The sequence below is a fragment of the Stegodyphus dumicola genome, chromosome X2 (assembly GCF_044657685.1).
Source record: "Stegodyphus dumicola isolate Sdum_Otavi_A_Nest chromosome X2, ASM4465768v1".
In the NCBI taxonomy this organism is placed as follows: Eukaryota; Metazoa; Arthropoda; class Arachnida; order Araneae; family Eresidae; genus Stegodyphus; species Stegodyphus dumicola.
Window position 1 is genome coordinate 24,540,502 of NC_140781.1, and position 22,300 is coordinate 24,562,801.

At 32.6% G+C, this 22,300-nt stretch overlaps 1 protein-coding gene across 1 annotated transcript; it reads left to right on the plus strand.

The window, feature by feature from the left end:
- Window positions 1-22,300, plus strand: LOC146992701 (uncharacterized). The gene is made up of 3 exons (XM_085808987.1): window positions 1-158; window positions 9,262-9,338; window positions 20,821-22,300. Exons 2-3 carry the CDS (start codon window positions 9,315-9,317, stop codon window positions 21,178-21,180), a joined length of 384 nt encoding a protein of 127 aa, XP_085665113.1. The 5' UTR covers window positions 1-158; window positions 9,262-9,314; the 3' UTR covers window positions 21,181-22,300.

Below are 22,300 nucleotides of genomic sequence, written 5' to 3' on the forward strand. Positions count from 1 at the left end.
CACACCCTGCGGGCAGAAAGACGTAGTGGTTGTAACACAAAACATCTGTCTTAGTGTACTAACAACAACCTGATTGCGAAAAGAGAAAAGTTTGTTGGTGTTCTAGACTTCACGAGATCAGTGAGCGTTTGTTTTGAAAATAACTAGTGGAGCTAAAGGTAAGTGTGGAATTGATATTATGTGTTTAAGTAAATTTGAAATGTGCCATGATAGGAGGAACGGGTTTTCATCCGCAGAGAACCCGTTGGCGCCGTTGCATTTTTACTCGCCAAGCTGAGCCGAGCCGTAAACGTGGTTTTTAGTGTATGTAAATTCAAGTTAGCAGACAATGGTAGTAAAAATTCACAGATAATAAGTATGTAGATGTAAAACTAACAGGTTAAACGTGATATACGAAAATAAATTTGTATTAAATTCAAGTTAGCACAGAAAACAATGTATTAAGCATAACGGGAAGTAGAAATTCATTTAAAAAATAAAAATTAGCATTGTTATACTTACGTTTACATTATACTTCTATGTATTTTCTCTAATTCATATAGAATACTAATATTTCTATTACAAGTGTCATTTTTCATTATTAAGTACTTGGCCTGTTGATTGATGTATTTCGGTAAGAGCCATGCCCATGTAATAAATTAATGAATGCATGACCTTTAATACGTCCATTTTACAAAGTTTTCAGTATTTTTTTTTTTTTTTTTTTTTTCAAGTTACTTGCATACAGCTTAAAGCATTTTACGTTGCAACAAATACCTGTCCTTTTTCATAATATATTTCACAATACAAATAACCTTCAACAGTAATGAAATTTTCTTCAGTAGCATTGTTAAGTTAATAAAACTAGATCTTTATACATTTAAAAATTATTTTAGGATTTGGAAACCTTATGGTTCTGCGTGCTTACAGCTGTTAATAATTAAGAACATAACGTGAACAGCATGTTACAAATTAGCATTCACCCCTCCCGCCATATTTTCTTCCTTTGATCCCGAACTGACGAGCCGAGAACCGGCATCTTTCGACAAAAACTTCTTTAATTATGCGAAAATATTTCTATCTATTCGTTGTTAAAAAATTCAGAAAAAATAAAAATAAATAAGAGAAGAATAATATAAATCTCCAAATGCGAACGACGACAACCTTCGCACAAGCAAATAGTATGAATTAGCTAGGTTACCATGTTTGAACTATTATCGCCAAAGTTGGCGATGTTTACATTTACCGGGTTCTCTGCGGAAGTGCTTCCGGAGGAACTACTCTGATATAAGCCCTCAAGTCGCCAAACATTTTTGGTGAGAAACTCCACGCTGCCATTTTGCTATCTAAATTTTTTGTCTACATTTCGAACTTTAAGCCTAAAATGTCTCCAAAAACACGGTTTTCGCGAAAGCAAAAATCACGGGTTGATCTTTACATTATGGTAACTTGGCATTTTTTTTGCGAAAATTTGGCGACCAACTCTCCTACAGCAACCCTCAATTTTTGTTTTCCCGCCGCCATTTTGTCTTCACGAAATAAAGACATGTTTCTTTTCTTTTTATCTACTGAACACTTTTTCCAACAATCTACTAGCCGAATTACACTTATGCTAGAAATTTTATCAAACAAAACTGCTTAATCATGACAAATATTCAATGCAAAATTGGGAAAAAGTGCACAATACCATACTCCTTACGCATTTTTCAAATAACACATACACATAAACCATGTACACGTCGACTTATTTTTACTTAAAAAAACATCCCAGAATTAAACAAAAATGGCATTGCGCACACTCTTCACTATATCCATGTACACTGCTTTTTTCTCATAAATTAGAAAAATTTCACGAAAATACATGACAATTTTCTCAATCTTTAAATCCGGTAAAAAGAACATATATGAAATTACCTGATCGCGAAAAAGTATATACCCTTTCTAAATATGAACATTTCCACGTATAAAATAAATAAAATATCCAAAAACTTTTACCTCTAAATCATCTATTACATTATACACGTCACCAACGAATTCATACCGCAACCATTACAAATACTTAGTGTCAGATATTTAAATTATTTCCATGCACGTGTACTTCAACTAAAACGTATACCAAATTCCTACAAACATAAAATTCACAAAATAACTATCATTTAATTAAAATATAATTAAATTCAAAAACACTATTTAAAATATAAATGAGCACATACATTAAATTAATACATACATAAATACCCATTTCGAATTCACTTTAGTTACGGCCATGGGATCCAAAAATTCACGAACACTTTCACACAACACAGAATAAAGCCAAATACAAAATTTCCAGATTTTTTCCCAATTTCCCCCCTTTTCCGATTAAAGAACCGTAATTCGTCCATTAATATCACATGACATATCCCATGATCTCTCATTTCCCTCACACAAAATAATGCGTAATCGGAACTGAGTACTGCTCACATTATTACCAAAGTCCCAGGTAGTAACCTTTATCGCCTCCAAAATGTCGCCAAACTACCAGTTACCATATTGTAAAGATCAACCAAATCACGTTTCGAACACACAATTTAAGCTAAAAATCCGAAACGAAAACAAATAATTTAGATAGCAAAACCACAAAGTTTCTAACCAAAGTTATTTGACAAGAGTCCATGTACACAGCGATATGTTTTAACTTAAAAAAACATCTACGAATTTGCACAATTTAGGCAACAAACGAATCTACGAACTATGCACACCTCACTTTAATAAATTAACATAACAACAATAAATTTCAAAGAATACCATGTATACAGCGTTCTGTTTCAACTTTAAAAAACATCTACGAATTGCGCAATTTAGACGGTAGGCACTAATCAACAAAATAACTAAAATTTCAAACAATTCAAAAAAATAATAATAACAACAGAAATTCATACTAAAAAAACAATGAACATAACATTCTACGCCACAGATACTTAGATAATAAAATAAAATGCAATAAACAAAAATAAAATAAAATGCACTTACCATGAAATGCTTTCTCGAACAGCAGAAATACCAATTTCATACCACCTTTAACATTCCGCCACATAATCACTATCGTATTTATATGACAGCCAGACACACTATCCAGAAAATTCATACTATGGTTCACAAATAAATAAAATAACAAATAATCACAAATGCCTGCTTCTATCATGCACAGCCACTTTAAAAGTAATCTCCCAGACCCTCTTTCCACACCTCCAAATACACACTGCCCCTAAACAGGATGGCCACGATGATGTTTCCTTTTGCCGAACTTAAATTCAACAACTTCCACCACTTTATCTCTTCCCCCTAGCTTCTCAGACACAAAGCATCACGCAAACCAACAAACTCCAGCGAAAGATTTTTCAACATCAACAGGGTTGCCATACAACACGCAAACGCGCCAAAAACCAGCGCAGAACACATGTCGCTGCATTTGGTGAAATTAGGGCGTATATCAGAGTTGTACCCATGATAGATGTGGAGTTGGATGTTGGGAGCGCCATTTTTCAAAGGACCAGTCATCTTTCTTGTTTTATCATGGCTGGAGAACCCATTTCCTGAAGAGAGACATCAGATAAGTTTTATTTTTGTATCTTAATTTGGTAGTTTTTAAATAATAATTTTATTCTTAATGTAAAGATACTTGTTATCATTTAAGGCTGAGCTAAGTTCTAAAATGAGCAATTTACTAAAAGGAAATTTAAAATTAAAAGATAGGGATTCTAATGTTTTTCTTAGTTATATTGTTAAGCTTACGATTACTCTGAATTCCGAACATAATTCTCTTGATGCAATTGTTGATGTCTCTTCATATCATTTGTTGCTTTACTGTGCAATATTTCTTCAAACCATAAATAATTTGTGTTGAAAATTGTTTAAAGAGTAATGTGGAAGAGAGTTATATGTTTAACTGACTCCTAGTAGTGCCCACCACCGCCGGTAGACTCACCACCGCCGGAGAATTTTTCTGAAGCCTCTTTTGTTTAACTTAGTAACTGGATACTTAAAATTAGTCTTAAAGCTAATTTCAAATATAGAAATGACTGAAATAAACACTAGTCCTAAATTATTTAGAAAAGTCTAATTTTGCTTTAGTCATCAGAATTGCTGGTATATCGTGTATTGTAAAAAACAGATCTTTCTCACGGAACAGCTGTAGCATTTATATCATTTGAATAATTAGGGACTAAATTCTTCCTTTGTAAAATATTTAAACCCAATGATATTAATTTTTCATCAATTTAAGTGGAAACAAGAAGCTATCTTGTTTGATTTTTGACATCTCCATTTTAGATGTAAGATTGCAGTACGTTTCATTCCTATTAGAAGCACATAATTTTTTCTGGTAAAATTTAGATCTTTTATCAATTAACTCTTTGCAATCTAATTTATCAACGTTTGTTTTAATTTCTCATCATGTTCTGTTGATATATTCATCTTCAAAGTTAAAATTTCACATTCTCAAGAATATTTTCTGTCGCATTTGATAAAAAAAGAAAAAAATTCCTTCTATTATGTTTAATTCAATATAGCAAAACAAAGAGAATTGTTTGCCTAAAAGAGAAAAGACTTTCACAAAGGATTTTCTAGGATAACTGGCTCGTATTTACGTTACACATGGGGGAAAACCACGAGAAACACCTTTGTCACCAATACATTCGCCGGGGTTTGATATTAACCCTTTCTGTCACGCTACCTTTTAAAGTCAGAGTTTTGATAAAAAAAAAAAAAAAAAGGTAGGCAGTTTAATTAGGCCTAGAGGAGTACACAAGTAAAATTTTGTGAAGATAGCACTTATCGTTTTAATTCTGTGGGTTTGCCCAAAGTGGGCACACTGATTGAATAGAGCTTCGAAAAGAGTGCTGAAACGAGCATTGTTGTCAATGAACTGACCGATGAAATGCGGAGAAACAAAGAATACAGATTCTCAGTTGTCCTAGATTATCGGTGAGCCCGGTCTGAGCACACCTAGGATTCGCCGTTTGATTTTAGGCAAGATTTCAAGGTAAAAATTTAAAACTAATATAGAATAAGGAGATTAGCATACAGCCAAAAAAATAACATAGAAATTTCTTTTCAAACAATTCCTTTTATACCCTAAAAAAAGTCTGGAAAATTTCTTTGAAAAATCAGGATCTTAACCCATTAACGCCCAAATTAACAATTCTTGAAATTTTGCCTTGAAATTGATAGACATTGTTAGAAATGCATAAATTGAAAGTATTTCAAAAGCATTTTGAAAAATTTTAACTGCAACCATATTTTTTAAGCCGTCCTCATTTGAGGACACTGGGCGTTTGTATATAAAAATGTAAAATTTTTAAAAATCAAAATTTTTTACATAAAATGATTTAGTTTTAATATATAAACAAACTAATAGACAAAATAATGTTAAAAATCAAAATTTATTTTAAGACGTGTAAGAAAACTTTTTTTTTTTACATTTTTAAGATAGATTTTTTTTTATGGAAAAGAGGAAAGCATTGAATGCACAATGTTACATTGCATTTCATGCAATATGTTCTTGCCTTTGAGGCACAATTGTCATATTGGCAACGCCTTTGTTTATCTCTTTTACCAATAACATGCTGTATTTTGTCGAATTTTATGTCAGGAAGCACGTTCGATCTGCATGTTATCCTCCTTTGTACTGGTCTTCCTAGGATTGCTTTTGAGTCGGCTCCTTTTTTCAAATAGGTTACTGCAATGTATCTCCTAAAATCTTTGATTAACATTGAACGATGGATCCTTTTATAAATGAGATAGACATTTACAACAGCCATATCTATCATCCTAGTAATAAGACAAAAATACCATTTCTTTCCTCGTATGGCTATAGAATGTTTCTCAAGAAGCCAATCATGAAGATCGACACCCCCCATAAATGAGGTATAGGAACTTATAGCATGAGGCTGATTTACTTTCACCTTTTCTTTTTTCTCTACACTCCATCTTTGTACTGAAGATAGCGGCATTATTGTGTCAAAATTAGTGGCCAATGAAACACACTTATTGTCTTTCCATTTGACAACAAGAATTTCATGTGTTGTGTCAAATTTACTATCGTAAAACACTCTCTCTTTCTTACTCATTTTCTTGTCATCCATTATTGGGCATTTTTCAGTACGATTTTCTCGAATTGTTCCACTAGCTCTAAACTTCAGTTCTTTCATTTTTTTTAGTAACGCATGACTGGTAAAAAAATTATCAAAATAAACACGATGGCTCTTCGGATCTTCTACAATAGATAGTAGATTTAGCATCACTTTTGTACCTAAAGGCAGTTTGTCAGATTCGGAAGTATTTGTTTCCTTTCCACAATACAGTGCAAAGTTATAACAGTATCCATCGTTGCCAGACAGAGCCCAGAGTTTATACCCAAATCTAATAGGTTTAGATTTTATAAACTGTTTCAGTGTATGATGACCATAATACCGGACGATCATTTCATCAACAGACAAATTTTCATGGAAAATGCCCCATTTTTGAAAATTCTTGGAAAGCATTTCTAACAAGGGACGTATTTTAAATGATTTATAATTCTTGTTATATTGATGTAATTTATTATCTTGGAAATGCAATAATCTTTTGAGCTCTAAGTAGAAATTTCTAGTCATAGCATTTTTCACTATTGTTACTCCTAAATCATCTGCTTCTGCCCAGTAGTCCCGTTCACTGGGTAAAGTATGATAGCCCGAAAGTATCAGAAATCCTATAAATGTTTTTATTTCATCTTTAGTCACATTATAATTCAATTTATTTTTCATTTCGTGAGCATATCGATTAGTTTCCTCTACGATCATATCATAAACACTTTCAGTAAAAAATTCTTCAAACAGCTCAACTGGACTCATATTATTAGTTTGCGCTGTCAGTATATCAGAATTTCTCTTGGACAAATTTTCCAAATTCCCAAATGTGTAAGCCGGGCTTTCATTCGTCCATACAATTGACTCTCTTTTACGTTTACGGGAATTGTTTTCCTTTCTCTTATCCGAAATAATAGGGTTATCATTATCATCTGGCATTGTAATTTCTAATGTACCTGCAACATCTGATACAACTGGAGTACCCAAATTATCATCATCGAATTGCTCTTCATCTGTTAGATCATCCACATCCGGAGGCATCGATATAATATCTGCTTCTATTTCTTCAGAAAAAAGATAAGCAGTTGCCTCTTCTAAGCTTTTAAATATTTTATTTCTACTCATTTTTCAAGATTTATTTATAGTTTTTCTGCAACAAAAGTAACAAACACTTAAAAAATAAATCTGAATACTGCATAAAAACTATACTCAAACGCCCAGTGTCCTCAAACGAGGACGGATATGTTTTCCTGTTTATTACGGATATATTTACAACAATAAATATTAACAAACATGCTAATGACACAATATGGGCTATCTAGATTATATTTATAACAAATTGAAAGAATTTACCTCATAAATCCAGTGCCATACAGTGGAACATAAAATAAACAACGCGATTACCAAAAAACGGGTAAATTATACTTTATCTTTCCCGCGCAATTTTATTTAGTTCCAAAATAATTGCACATCTCCCATTGTATGGTGGTGTCATCTATTGGACCAAATTGTACATATAAAAAAATTTTTTAATTTAATGCAGGGAATAACAATTTTTTACAGCGTCCTCAAATGAGGACACTGGGCGCTAATGGGTTAAAAAACTAAACATGGCTAAAATATATGGATTGCTTTGTGTTGAGCTGCCATCTACTGTAAATTAAGAAGGTTCAGAGTAACCTATAAATCCTTTTTCATTCAATGTTTTTTTTTCTGTGCGTACAGAAGGAAATTTTTAGGTTTGTCCAGACCGGACACACTATGCCGCAAAGGGTTAAGCTATTCTTTTTCTTACAGTATTAAATTTGATGATGATACATATAAAATTTTAAATCTATTTGCAATGCATTGTCAACCCATTGCAATGATTTATCATTTGATGTTGTATATAAATTTAGACACACGGCAGTGTGTCAACCAAGTTCGGAACAGACAGAAAAGAAAACAGTGAGACACTGGCCGTGTGCATCTTACACGAACCATTTCAAGATATTTTCGACCCCCGCATTACTCAAAAACTATTAGACCCATAAACTTATAATTGTTTATGGCTAATTATTTGTACATAATATTAGTCTGTGTTTATGGTCTATTATTTGTACATAATAGTGTAAGTACGACTCAAAATTGGCATTAAAAAAGTGAAGGAATTTAAAAATTGGCTGTATATTAATAGAAGTAATAAAAACGATCATGGATTCCAGAGGATGCATATAGAAGAAGAAAATATTAAATAGCAAAATACAAACAAAAAAGTTGTCAAAGATTAATTCTAAAGTTATAGCGTGTTAATGACGACATTAGAAAAGGGTGCAAGAAATATTACAGTCCGTCATACATATTAGCATGTCTGGCTGGTAGTTGGAGGCTCCGTGCTTCGAATTCCATTGAGAGCACAGATGATTTCTCATATTTTCCACCCCAAAACATCTAATGATTTCTACAGTTACGCACAGGAAATAAAACAGGATGGGCAGTAATTCAACTGTAATTTGTGTTAATTGCTAAACCGTGAAACAACAGGTATATGATCCAGGCTTAGACCTATTTCATGATAGCATAGGTAAATCATTTACATGCTGTATTAGAAATTTATAACTACTTACTAAATGCACAACAATGGATAATAAATCCGTACTATAGATAATTGTACAACACTCTGAGATAGGGGTGCTACAGCTCAAGTGAAAAAAGTATTGGAGAGTAATAAAAACATGCTAATGACACAACTTCAGGAGCCTTTAACTTTGCTTAGGTATAACGGAGTATTTTGATGCAATCTGGAAATTGTTTACATATGAAAAGATCCCTCCCCCGATTCCAGGCGAATGGGCTGGCTGCATGGGTGTTTTCGTGTTTATTCCCATGTATAGCCTGGATATGAGCCAGTTTACCTTAGAAAGTCTTTCATGAAAACATCCCTTCCCTTAGGCAAATAACCCTCGAATGCTTTGCTATAATCAAGTAAACCAAACCATTCAGCGAATGACTAAAGAATAAAAGCTTTACTGAATAGAATAAAAATTTAATTTTTATAATTTACTAATGTTTTTACCTTTGTCCTTTTTTGTATCATTAAATCTATATTAGAATTTGAAAGACAGAGTGATACGAGATATTTATTTTGAAATTAATTGTGTAAAACTTTAGTAATGCATTTATATTTTATTTTTAGCTCATACTTAGTGAAGGAAAGAGAACTTAGAGAATTGAGTATTCATCAAGAACATGGAAGATCTTACATTACGAAAAGTAAGAATCCGTCATCATATGAAACTGTATCTATAGTCATTCAGCGCATTTGTGCATAGTCTTAAGTATAGCTTTTACAATGATGTACCAAAAAACTGATGAGTCATGCATATTATATGGTAATGCCGCTTATATAATACTGGCGGAATCTACTAATACATATAGCATACTTGCCAACCTATGACACTCAAAAATCAGGAGATTTTTCACAATGTTAAAAAGACTTTTTAAATGATAAAAATATAGTTTTTAATAATGAATTAACTTTTAATAGTTACTAAGTCTTAAATGCAAGCAACACAAAAATACCTTAGACATAAAAAACATTTTTATTACTTGCATCGTTAAAAAAAAAAAAAAAAAAAGGCACTTTAATCAGTTTTCATAAAAATCTTACGAACAGTGGCAGATTTTGCCTTCGTTAAGAAAGAAACATCATAATTATGTTCATAGCAATTGCCACGTAGGCCTGCTTTCGCTAATGAAAGTTTTTCTAATGTGTCATCACTCATATTAGATCTAAATTTAGTCCTCGTTTTCGCAACAACACCGAAAATCCTCTCGCACTCCGCATTACTATGGGGAATTCTCAAGATGGCCAACATAATTCTAGACAGTTCACTATATTTTAAAATTCCATCAGCACCTTTCAGTTTTCCAATTAAACTCCACTGGGTGTCAATCCTAGCTGATTTTATAACTTCATCCAAGTTTTCTAATTGTAAACTGCAAAATTGCGACTGCAGTATATCAGTAGCAACATCAATATCATCATCTTTCATGACTAAACTAAGTAACACAGGAAATCTGTTCAAAAAGTACCTTATATCAGAAAAAGATGCATTTGCTAGAGCAGAAACATCACAAACTTTAGCATGCAAAATCACTTCATCGTTAACTGGAAATTTATGTAGTATGTAATCACATACTCGACAGAAGTAACTTCTAGCATGAAGATAAAACTTATTTTTGTCTTCTGAAATTCTTCCACTACTTTTGTAGTTGCAGCTCCTATTACCAAATCTTCATCTTTCTTTTGATTTTCTATTTCACCTTAATTCACATCATATATAGAGTTACAAGACAAAACACAGACTGGTTTTACAAACTTTGATAAAATGTCTTTAAACAGATCATAAATAATTGATTGCAAAACATGAATTAATGGAATTGTGTTAAGAACATCGAATGATGGCAAAATGAATTGTAAAAAAAAGCAAAAAGCTTTGTTAGGGTCCGAAGAAAAAAATATACATATTCGTTCTTCACAAGATAAACTTACAGTAATCAGAAAATGTTTCGTGTGTTGAGCAATTTTTTTTACTTTGAGAGAAATTTGTATCAGCTTTATGCTTATATTTTGCAGTATTATTTTGAGAACTGCCAGTTGAATTGCTGAATGATGCAGAAATTACTTTATGTTTTCATACCTATTTTTAACAATTGAAGTAGTAACTACATCTCCATTTACTTTAGGTACTTTATAACTTTGAATAGAGCCTTTTATCTTAACTCTCGAAGCATTTACTTCTTTAAAAAATGCAAGAAGTGAGTTCCATTGATCGAGGATTCTAGATAAGCATTTCTTTAAAGACAGCTAGCGTGTACATACATGTTTCAAAATTTTTCTCATTTCAGTATTATGCAGCTGTTGGAACTGTTTCAATTTTTCCTTTCTTTTAGAACACCTTTCAAGATAATATTAAATATCAACAATGTGTTCATCCACATTTATTGGTAAAGAAGCTAAGCCCTTTTTCAGCTGTTAAATTTAAGAGGTGACAGGTGCACCTCATAATATGCAAATCTGAATTTGCCTTTCTTAAGATGCCTGCAACACCAGTCTTCAAGCCTACCATTACTGGTGCATTATCGGCACCAAGTGCTAAGCAATTATCCAGAGGGACTGCATTTTCTTTTAAAGTTTTAATAATTAGCTGTGCTATATTAAAGCCTGTCGAATGTCCTTCTAAAGTGAGGACAGAAAGTAAACTGCACTCAGTTTTTGAAGACTCTGGATTAAAATAAGAAACAACATTTGGATACAGTTTTGAATTGGTATTATTGCTTCCATCCATAGAGAGGCACAACGGAGCTGTTTTAATGCAATCAAAAACTGAAGATTTGTTTTGGTCCTTGCACTTGAGTATATCTTAGCAATTTCACTATCGGGAAACATTTTTCTAAATAAAGCTGCAGCATGATCCGATGCATTCAGTGGCAGGTTGTGCTCCAGTAAAAAGGCAGAGAACAGACATTCTGCATTGATGACTTTTTGGTCTTTTGTTTCCAAAGAAAAATTTAATTTTTCGGTTTTTTTTTTTTTTCAAAACAACTTATGTTGTCCTTGTATTTTTGTGTACGCACATGTTTGAGAACATTCGCCCTTCCACTATGCGAAATCGAAAAATTGCAATGACAGGCGGTACACATCGCAAACATCACATCCAAAGGAGTAGGGACGACTTGCAGAAATTTAACATTGGTTGCCTATTGCAGCATGTATAATTGTCAAGAAAAAGCTGGTTGTAGCGCCTCATTTCACAAATTAGAATTTCTACATATTTTTATTTTTGAAACTCAAATCGATTAAAACAATTTAGCATATTTATCAAGCATAATTAACATTCCAAATAATTATAAAGCTATTGCATGCTTTCAGAACTGGATATTTTTTAGCTTTTCCTATGCTGTAAGGAAATTTGTGACTACTTCTTTTAGAAAATAATATTTTAAATCTGAACTAACAGAAAATTTCAAATAATCAATTTTCTCTTGCAATTTTTATGCTTTTTATTGGTGTAAATAAGTAAAAAATATTAAAATATTTAAAAACAAATTTTTGAAAGTTGTGTTTAAAATTATAAATTGTGCTGCTTTTTTAAAATTATAGATGAGTATTATAGCACAATTTCTATTAAGGAATTTTATTTCAATTATATTTCATAATACATCAATGTGATAAACACGTTTGACTCCTTAAAAATGTTTATACATTTAATTCTAATATTAAAATTGTATTTAACCGTAATAATTAATTTTGCTTGTATTTTATAGTGATTTTAAATTTATTTTTAGTTCTGCATAATATTTTTTATTTAATTTAATTTATTAGCTTAAAAAGGCGGTAGCCTAGAAAGGCTGTTAGTTTCAAAGCGGCATTTTGCGCTGTTTTACTATAAATGTGCGTGTCTCTTGCAAATTGTTGTTACCAAATATTATCGCCCTGTATTATATGTAAAGAAATTAAATAATGAAGAATCTGCATGAATACATGTATGGTTATCACAATCTGACAAAAATGACAGTATCTAGAGCCATCAAATTTTGAATAATGTAATCCTCCACCCGAACATGGGCATCTGGACGGCTGAATTTCGAATTTGTTTTAATCTATTTCCTATTTTGTAAAACTTTAACGAATTTTTGATTAACAAACTCAACGAGTTCAGAGAGAGCACCGTACGGAAAATAACAGTTTTATCTCCAGTGAGGAAATTCTAAAGATACGCTGTTTTCAAATGTATGTGGTTTACGGGCGAAGAACATGATATTTAATAAATATAGGTAACACACAAAACATTAAAAAAAAGGTTTCTTTTGGGCGTAATATAATATCTTAATGCTTCTAGATTTTATTTTACCATTTTTTTCCGCTTCATTACACTCAGAAAATTTTATGCTCTGAATTTTATAAATTACTAAAATAAATATTCCACTTTAATGTTAATAGGTTAATGATGATATAAATCAAATAAATGATTGTTTTGTAATGTTATTATAGTTTTGAAAATCATTGCCTAAAAATGGTCATTAAATTTTTAAAAAAAAGTTATCAGATCTTGTTTAATTTTACGTTATTTGTGCGCAAAATTAAGTTCATAAATTTTGTGCCTAGAGTTTTTACCGTTTTACCGTTAGTAAAGATGTTTGTACAAGAATTACGCGTGAAAAAAATGTGCGAAATGCAGTAAAATGTGCTTTAATGAGATATATTAAATCCTATTTGAAAAAAACTGTGGCTTTCATAATCTCATCAATATACAACGTATCACATTTAATAATTAAAAAGAGTTATGTGATACAAACGCCAGGTTTTCAGTATTAAAGTAAACCAGATCGTACGTACTCTTTCTTGCCGACATGTCCGTGACGCGCCCCCCCCCACACACTGGGTTAGTCTATCTCTTATAAGGTCCATGTTCTGGATACGTATGCTGTCACTCATAAAGCAGAAATTCTCATCTGATTCGCAAGGTTTTATTTTAGATATAATCTAGAGAAAATTCAGTTGCTTTCAGACATCCAAAATCACTTTTTTTTTTTTTTTTTTTTTCTTATAACGAAGTATTAAGCCAAGTTCCATAAAAATCGTGAGAAATATTAAGAATAAGAAAAAGTCGGGAGAAATATATTGTAAATCGGGTTGGCGGGAAAGTGGTCGAAAATCGGGAGTCTCCCGTCCAAATCGGGAGAGTTGGCGGTTGATCTTTGGATTATAGTAACTTGGCGAAAATTTGGTGACCAATGCTGCTACAGCAACCCTCTATTTTTTTTTTTCCGCCGCCATTAAAGACATGTTTCTTTTCTTTTTATTTACTCAACACTTTTTCCAACAATCTATTAGCCGAATTACACTTATCCTAGAAATTTTATCTAACAAAACTTCTTAATCATGACAAATATTCACTGCAAAATTGGGAAAAAGTGCACAGTAGTAAACTCCTCGCGCGTTTTTCAGAATAACACATACACATAAACCATGTACACGCCGACTTATTTTTACTTAAAAAAAATCCCAGAATTGCACAAAAATGGCATTGCGCACACTCTTCACTATATCCATGTACACTGCTTTTTTCTCATAAATTAGAAAAATTTCACGAAAATGCATGACAATTTTCTGAATCTTTAAACCCGGTAAAAAGAACAGATATGAAATTACCTGATCGCGAAAAAGTATATACCCTTTCTAAATATGAACATTTCCACGTATAAAATAAATAAAATATCCAAAAACTTTTACTTCTAAATTATCTATTATATTATAATCGTCACCAATTAATTCATACTGCAAACATTACAAATACTTAGTGTCAAATATTTAAATTATTTCCATGCATGTTTACTTCAACTCTAACGTATACCAAATTCCTACAAACATAAAATTCACAGAATAACTATCATTTAATTAAAATATCACTAAACCATGTACATGTCGACTTATTTTTACTTAAAAAAACATCCCAGAATTGCACAAAAATGGCATTGCGCACACCCTTCACTATATCCATGTACACTGCTTTTTTCTCATAAATTAGAAAAATTTCACGAAAATGCATGACAATTTTCTGAATCTTTAAACCCGGTAAAAAGAACATATATGAAATTACCTGATCGCAAAAAAGTATATACCCTTTCCAAATATGAACATTTCCACGTATAAAATAAATAAAATATCCAAAGAATTTTACCTCTACATTATCTATTATATTAAAAACGTCACCAACTAATTCATACTGCAAACATTACAAATGGTTACAAATATTTAGTGTCAAATATTTAAATTATTTCCATGCACGTTTACTTCCATTCTAACGTATACCAAATTCTATAAACATATAATTCACAAAATAACTATTATTTAATTAAAATATAATTAAATTCAAAAACACTACTTAAAATATAAATAAGCACATACATTAAATTAATAAAAATTAGCTTACAATCCTAATTACTTTAAACTAAATCATTGCTAATAACAATTTTTCAATAATACCAAATTACTTTACTTCCACCTTACATTTAGAACAATGCATAAAAATAATATCCTCAAATAATTAAAAATACTAACTTACCTTATCTTCTTCAAAATCTTGCTTACATGGTGGATACACTTTTATTATTGATTCAATAAAATTATTGAACGATTTTTTTCTGCGAATTTTTCCTCCACACTTCCTCCGCTAAATAAAAAGCAAAATTCTCTTTATCACATTGCCTCGGAATGGCGCTTTTTATAGCACTCCATGTGCCCTCTATTGTATTGGCATGTGCACCTGTTTCCGGATCTTTAAAATAATATTAGACAGCGCCATACAATCCGAAAATTATTCAACACTACTTCACACAACACACAATGAAGCTTAATACAAAATAATATACTGCCACAGATATTTTTCCAAATTCCCCCCCTTTTTCCGATTAAAGAACTGTAATTCATCCATTAATATCACATGACATATCTTATGATCTCTCATTTCCCTCACACAAAATAATGCGTAATCGGAACTGAGTACTGCTCACATTATTACCAAAGTCCTAGGTAGTAACCTTTATCGCCTCCAAAATGTCGCCAAACTACCAGTTACCATATTCTAAAGATCAGCCGAGTTGGCAACTCTGATATAGGAAGTGATAGTCATTTTAGGATATTTCTAGAGCTGTTCTCGTGAGGTGGGTATATTATTTCAGACATAGAAGCGAAAGGTGGGTTTTTACATATGACCGTTTGAAGATTGTCCCTTGACTAAAATATTTCTGGCAAAACTGCGATTTTATATCAAACATGTAGCCATTAAACTACTGTTATTGAGAATAACCAGCATTAACTGATAGAAATTCTATTACGCAATAAGTATACAATACTGCCTCAAGCAACACTGAAATTTAATGCTGGGTCTTTAGTTAAACATCCACATGAAAATTATAGATGTTGCCTTCGAAGCAGACACCCAACATGATCACTCTTGATGCTCTTGAATTATGCATGATAGTGCTATGCAACTGACTGAGCAAATCGGATACTGGATGCTTGTTTGGTTGAAAATAAGTGCTTTGCTGTGACTAGTCATATTTCTAACTGTTTGGGCCTGATGAAAGGATTTGCGCATTGGGAAAGTCTCGTGTATCTGTGAATTCCATGTGTCAACAGGAGACTGTACAGACTATGATAGCTCCATAATGGCGAAGGTTTATCTAGTTGGCGTTTAGTAGGGAACCCAGATAACAACTATAAACGGTTCTCACTGATGAACTCAGTTGCACATCTTGTGAATATACCTATTCAACAGTGTCATAGGTGGAGAGACCAAGGGGGACACCTGTTCATGGGTACAGCATCCACAAAGTGCCGAACTGATGTTACGAAATTTGAGAGTTGAAAGTTTTTCATTCTTGGTAAACAGGAGGGGGCATGAAACCATTAGTTGTCCCCAGGTGCAGAAATCTCTAGCTACGACTCTGCCAATCAAGTCCAGCATTCATTGCAATAGGTTTGGCTTCCTTTAACACAATCATGTGCCTAAAAATGTATCTAGAGATAGCAAGTTATGGTGAGAGAAACGCTAAACTAAATTTGGAATCTTGATTGGTTATTTGAATACAGCAAAGTACATGTAGACAATCTGTCTAAAAAAAGTGGCTCATATTTATTCTAGACATGTGGAAAATCACAAAAAGCAACCATGCAGCCAGTTACTTTGCTTAGGTTTGAACTCTGGACGAATTACTAGTATTAAACTGCTTGCTATTAAAGTACCACACTCTGCCTAAGCTATTACACCTGAAAGTTATCAATCACATCTAGAATGCCATGCAGTGCATTACAAATACAGTAATCTTAAGTATTGAAATACAACAAAATAATGTATTGTTTGTGACAGATATGGTGTTCCTTGCGTACAGAATATGTCTGCATATTTACAAAGACCCTGCGTCTGCAGATTTATGCTCCCACGAAGGATACCTGATAGGTGTACCAGTTTTTTGGGCACTTCACTGTACATTGTTTATACTATAGGTATTGCTTAGACCAGTAGTCCTCTACCTTTTTGCCCCATGCACCCCCCTTTTACCTCTACTAGACCATCATTCCGCCTTCTTTTTCAAACTAAAAAAATGCAGATTTATTTAAATTAAAATTATTTTGTAATGTGTTTTACAAATTAATTAAGAAAAAGTATAGAAAATGTTATAAATACCATAACCTGACAAATTAATTTTTGTTTTCGTAAACTAGATACTTAATAGGTAAATAAAAGGCTAACCACATTTCTCTTCCTCTGAAACTATAAAATTCCACTCCAAAGGCGAATTCCCCCCTGAGAATCTTTGGTGTTAATATACACTAAAAACATAGAAATATATTAAATACACCTGAAAACGTTTTACAAAAATTAAACCATTTGCATGCATTTTGAGTCTATTTAATATGCATATTAAAATGAATGCCATCCATAGAAATATAAATGCAGTTAGATAGGTTTATTGCAGTTGGTTACCTTACAGTAGGCATGTAAAAGTCAGTACCTCAAGTGAGCCAGATAATCATCAGGGTACAAAATTGCGGTCTGCAAGGGCGAAACAAAAGTATTTTCATTCTTAGTATGTACACTACCGGACACTGAAAATGGCAAGAAGGAGACACCAAGATGTGGCCCAATGCACAGCTCTCCAGACCACGCTAAAGAAGATATAAGAAAAGGAACCTGCAAAGAGGATGTTTGTAATAGCAGATAATGCCAGGCCGTCTTCAACAGAGGCAGTTCCAGCAGACAGATGATTCAACGATGGGCATGGTGATCGGACTGAGAAGGGCAGGTTGGTCCATACGGCAAATCTCTGCTGAAATACACCTGGACAGGTCCACAGTGTACCGGCTGTGGCGATGATGGTTGGAAGAAGGAAATGTGGCAAGTTCGAGGGGTGCCGGTGCAGCCAGAGTGACGTCAACATATGTTCATCGACGCATCCGCTGACAAGCGGTGGGGCATCCGCAAGCCATTTCTACATCTATTCTGCAGCATGTTCAAGACAGCCTGCAAGTTCTCATGTGTGCCAGAACCATTTGCTGTTGATTGGTGGCTAGTGGTCTGCACTCGTGGTGGCGTCGTTAAGACTACCATTGATCCCACATCATAAACGGCAAGGTCAGCAATGGTGCCGGTGATCGAGTGATGTGAACGACGGAATGGCACAGGGTCTAGTTCTCGAATGAGTCACACTTCTGTTTTTCCAATGATAGGCGCCGTGTACCAGTGTGGCGTCGATGTGAAGACAGGTCCAATTTGGCAGCAATTAAGGAATGCCCCACATTGAGAGCCATTCTTCAGGACATCATCCGTAGTCTCATTGACTCGTACCTAGACATATTGCTTCATGAATCGCCGTCCAAGCTGGTCCGGCAACCCACTGAGCCGACGCTGTTCTTGCTCTGTTTTATGCATATCATTTCAAAATAAATATCACTTATTGTTTGTTGCTGTCTCTCTCTGTTTGCCGAGTTTCATCACTTTCTGGCTACTCCTTCTTGGTATAGTGCAAAGTCTGTAATCTGGATGCCCATTATCTGGAATGATCTATAATCCGGACCTCAAAAGCACAAACTTTATTTTTGTATGCTTTACGCATGCGCGTTTAGCACAAAAAACAAAGCAACTTGAACAACTTCCATTGAAAAAAATGTTTAATAAAGTAAACAAACAAATATCAAGCTTTTTTTTTTTTTTTTTTTTTTTTTTTGTAAATTTTGATACTTTTTAGATCATAATTGCTCTTTATTTCATAAATTATGGTTTCATATTTTTAATTGTATAATTTCTGCATGCCATTTCACCAGATTTAAATTGATGATCTATAACCCGAAAAAACCCTTAATCCGGAATCGCTAAAGTCCTGACGAGTCCAGATTATGGACTTTGTACTGTATTGCATTTTCAATGTCAGCTAGTGTATTTAAAACCTGAATAAATACATAAAACCTCAGGTAATGCTGTGGTTTTTTAAAATGTTGAAGGAGTATAAAGAAATCTTGGTGGTACCTATTCTTTACTAACATTAGGTAATTTTTCCTGTATGCACTTTTCAAATATTTTCAGACATGCTGTCTACCCTAGAGATTTTCAGAAAGAAAGCCAGGTGAATGTCATTGAACCGTTTCGTGCCAAAAGGTACGCATATGGCCAGCAAGAACTGCCTTTATTTTCCGGCCGGCGTGCTGCTGTGCCAGAGCATTTTCTCGTTCACCCTGCCTGTCACATATTTGTGCTAGCATCCTGGAACGTTTTAAAGATCACTAGATTGGTGAAAAATTGCAAAAGTAGTTCCAATTTTGTCACATGGACAGGCATCTGTAGAAAGAAATTTTTTCGAAGCATGTTATGTTTTGTAGCTTTTTATGTGTAATTATCATATTGTTTTAGAATAAATGTCATAAATTAGTTATTCAATTAATGCATGCTTAATTATGCTAATTATTAAATTATCTTTACTAATAATGTATCCTACTTAAGGATTTATTTTGCTTCTAGAATGGTATTACGGCAGTGAATTTTGGGTATCGGATAATAAGTTGCTTTCTTTTATTAAATTTCCTCTGCTGATAGGTCCTTAATTTTTTTCATTAATGATCCTTAAAGGGCCTTAATTTCCATGTGCAAAAATGTGTGTGAACCCTGCTCTACAAGGGCACCCATTCCCTTAGACTGATAGCACTTGACTCACTTTGCTATAATATAAACAAAGCCAATCTTTCATAACAGATAGCCTGGCTACCTGAATAATTTGTCAAGAGGGTATCTATTTCTTCCAAATCTTAGTTGTAATGAGAATTCTTTGGCAAAAATTTCTGAGCAAGTATGAAAATGTGTTTCCTTTCGTTTATAAAAAGTTAGTGGTGCATTTTTGTTTTCATTTAGTCATAAATTACTGACTACCTAGAATTCAAGAGCTCTGTTATCAGTCTTGTGCAGGAGTCTCAACCCTCTAGGCCAGCGATTTTCAACCCTTTGACTAATGTGTACCATCTAAACGAAATTGAAAACCTTTAGTACCACCACTACAATGTACTACCACTCTCGAACAAAGGTCACATCGCATAAATTTACGAGTGTTAAAGAAAAAACTCAATCAGGATGTTGGGGTTTTAATTTTTGAATGTAATAGTTAAAAATACTTTTCTTCTTTGCGTACCCACCTGTTGAGAACCCCTGCTGTAGGCCTTCTTTGAATTTTCAGGATTCCATACTTAGAAGCTGATTTCACCCAGTCTACAAATGTTTACAGTCTGCCATCATGTCATGGCTAAAGGACTGTGCGCGTGGCTGGAAGCAGTTGATGGCACTTCATTCAGTTCTGACAAATGATGTATCGAAGACATCATCGCAAAATCGTTAAATCTTATTTTTGTATTAGTATTAGAACATAAATATTGATCTAGGTTAACTTGTTTCAAACTTGCTGTTAGATAAAGCTAGGCATAGGATAGAGCATTCCTTTGTGTCAACATGAGTTTATCTGAAGGTCATTTAATTTTGTACCTCGTTGAATAATCAGTTTTCGGAATGTTCCCCAATTAATGGATTAATGAAATTTTAACTGAAATTTTATAAAACTTAACTTATAAAGTTTTCACTTAGGTTTATTAAGTTTTTAGCATAAAATTTGTCTGTATAAAGTTTATTCACAGATTGTTCTTTTCTAGGTACCTTATGAAGATGAAAGATTTTCAGATAGGGAAGTCCCATCAGAATGGAAACAAATCGTGGTTGAAGCTTTTAATCAAAGCATGTACCACGATGTTCTAGATTCTGAAGATGTGAAAAACAACATTGGAAAAAGTTTTCCTACAAATCAGAAAGTTATATGTGATAGATACAGTTGCTATTATGAGGACAAGTGTTTCAAGCTCGGTTTGCATTATTTTCATTTTGAAAAAAGGCATTTACCGGACAGTGATGGCAGATTTAGTGTTCATTTTGGAAAAGAATGCAGGGATAAACATTTGCCTGTGTATAACGTAATCGAAAGCAAATATTTAAATTTATTTGCGACAGACATCTGATGTTTCTTTTTTTTATGTGCAAAACTTCATCATCAGGGTTTTTAAATTTCATAAAAGTGTCATATTATCCAATACAAACAGGATTATGTAATAAACTATGCCGTTTCCCAGTACCAGCATTTTATAAGGTGAACTTTGATTCCAGCTTGAATATTTAATGAAACAAGGTATAAGATCAAGATACCATCATCATCATCAAGTTACTTGCAGTTTTGAAAGAGTTTGCAGAGTATTTAGGAACTAAAAACTTCGTCTTTAAGTAATTTTCTGAAAATAAGGAACTGAAATTGAACTCAAAATAATTAATACATTTTTTTACAGATCTATTACTGTAAGTTGTGTCTACAAATATGCCCATCATATATTGTAATAGTAAATAACATATTGTATGTAATAGCATTCTATTTTTGAAAACCAATGTTGACTTTAAATGTATTTTATTTCAACATAATATTTTTTTGTCATGCTTATATTCAACAAGGATTTAAAAATTAGGTGTCAAGAAAATAATTTTTGTAAGTACATAAATTTTGAACTTTTAAATTTTGCTTAAGAAATGCTTAAAATGTTCATTCTGAAAATTTCAGTATTCATATTCAAGTTATGTACGTCTTGATTGATCTGTGTCTGTTAATTAAAAATTTTTTTCTATATTACTTTCTTAAAAAGATTAGTTTGTTCCCCCTTTCGAGCATTAATTTATCAAATCTGTGAGAATTATAACATTTACTGCACAGATTCGATGGCCAATTATTTTTTTCATGAAAATCTCTATAAAGTTTAGATTTTATATGTATTAAATATGATGTAATATTCAGTATTTTTTAAATTTTAGTTTAATTTATATTAACAGTATTTTATAATATGTAGAAACCTGATAGATAAAGAGACATTACCACTTTAAATTATTTTTTTTAAGTGTACTTTTTGTTGAAAGTGCAGCTTTTTACTTTGAATTTATCTTGTGCATTAATGTTATTTTAACAAAAAATATTATTTAAGTGTGCCTTTTGTTAATTATTATTATAAATCGCCTGTATCCATCAGTATTCTCCATTATGAATGAATACTGCTTAAACATTATTGCTGCGGGTTCATAATACATTGAATGCACCCAGAA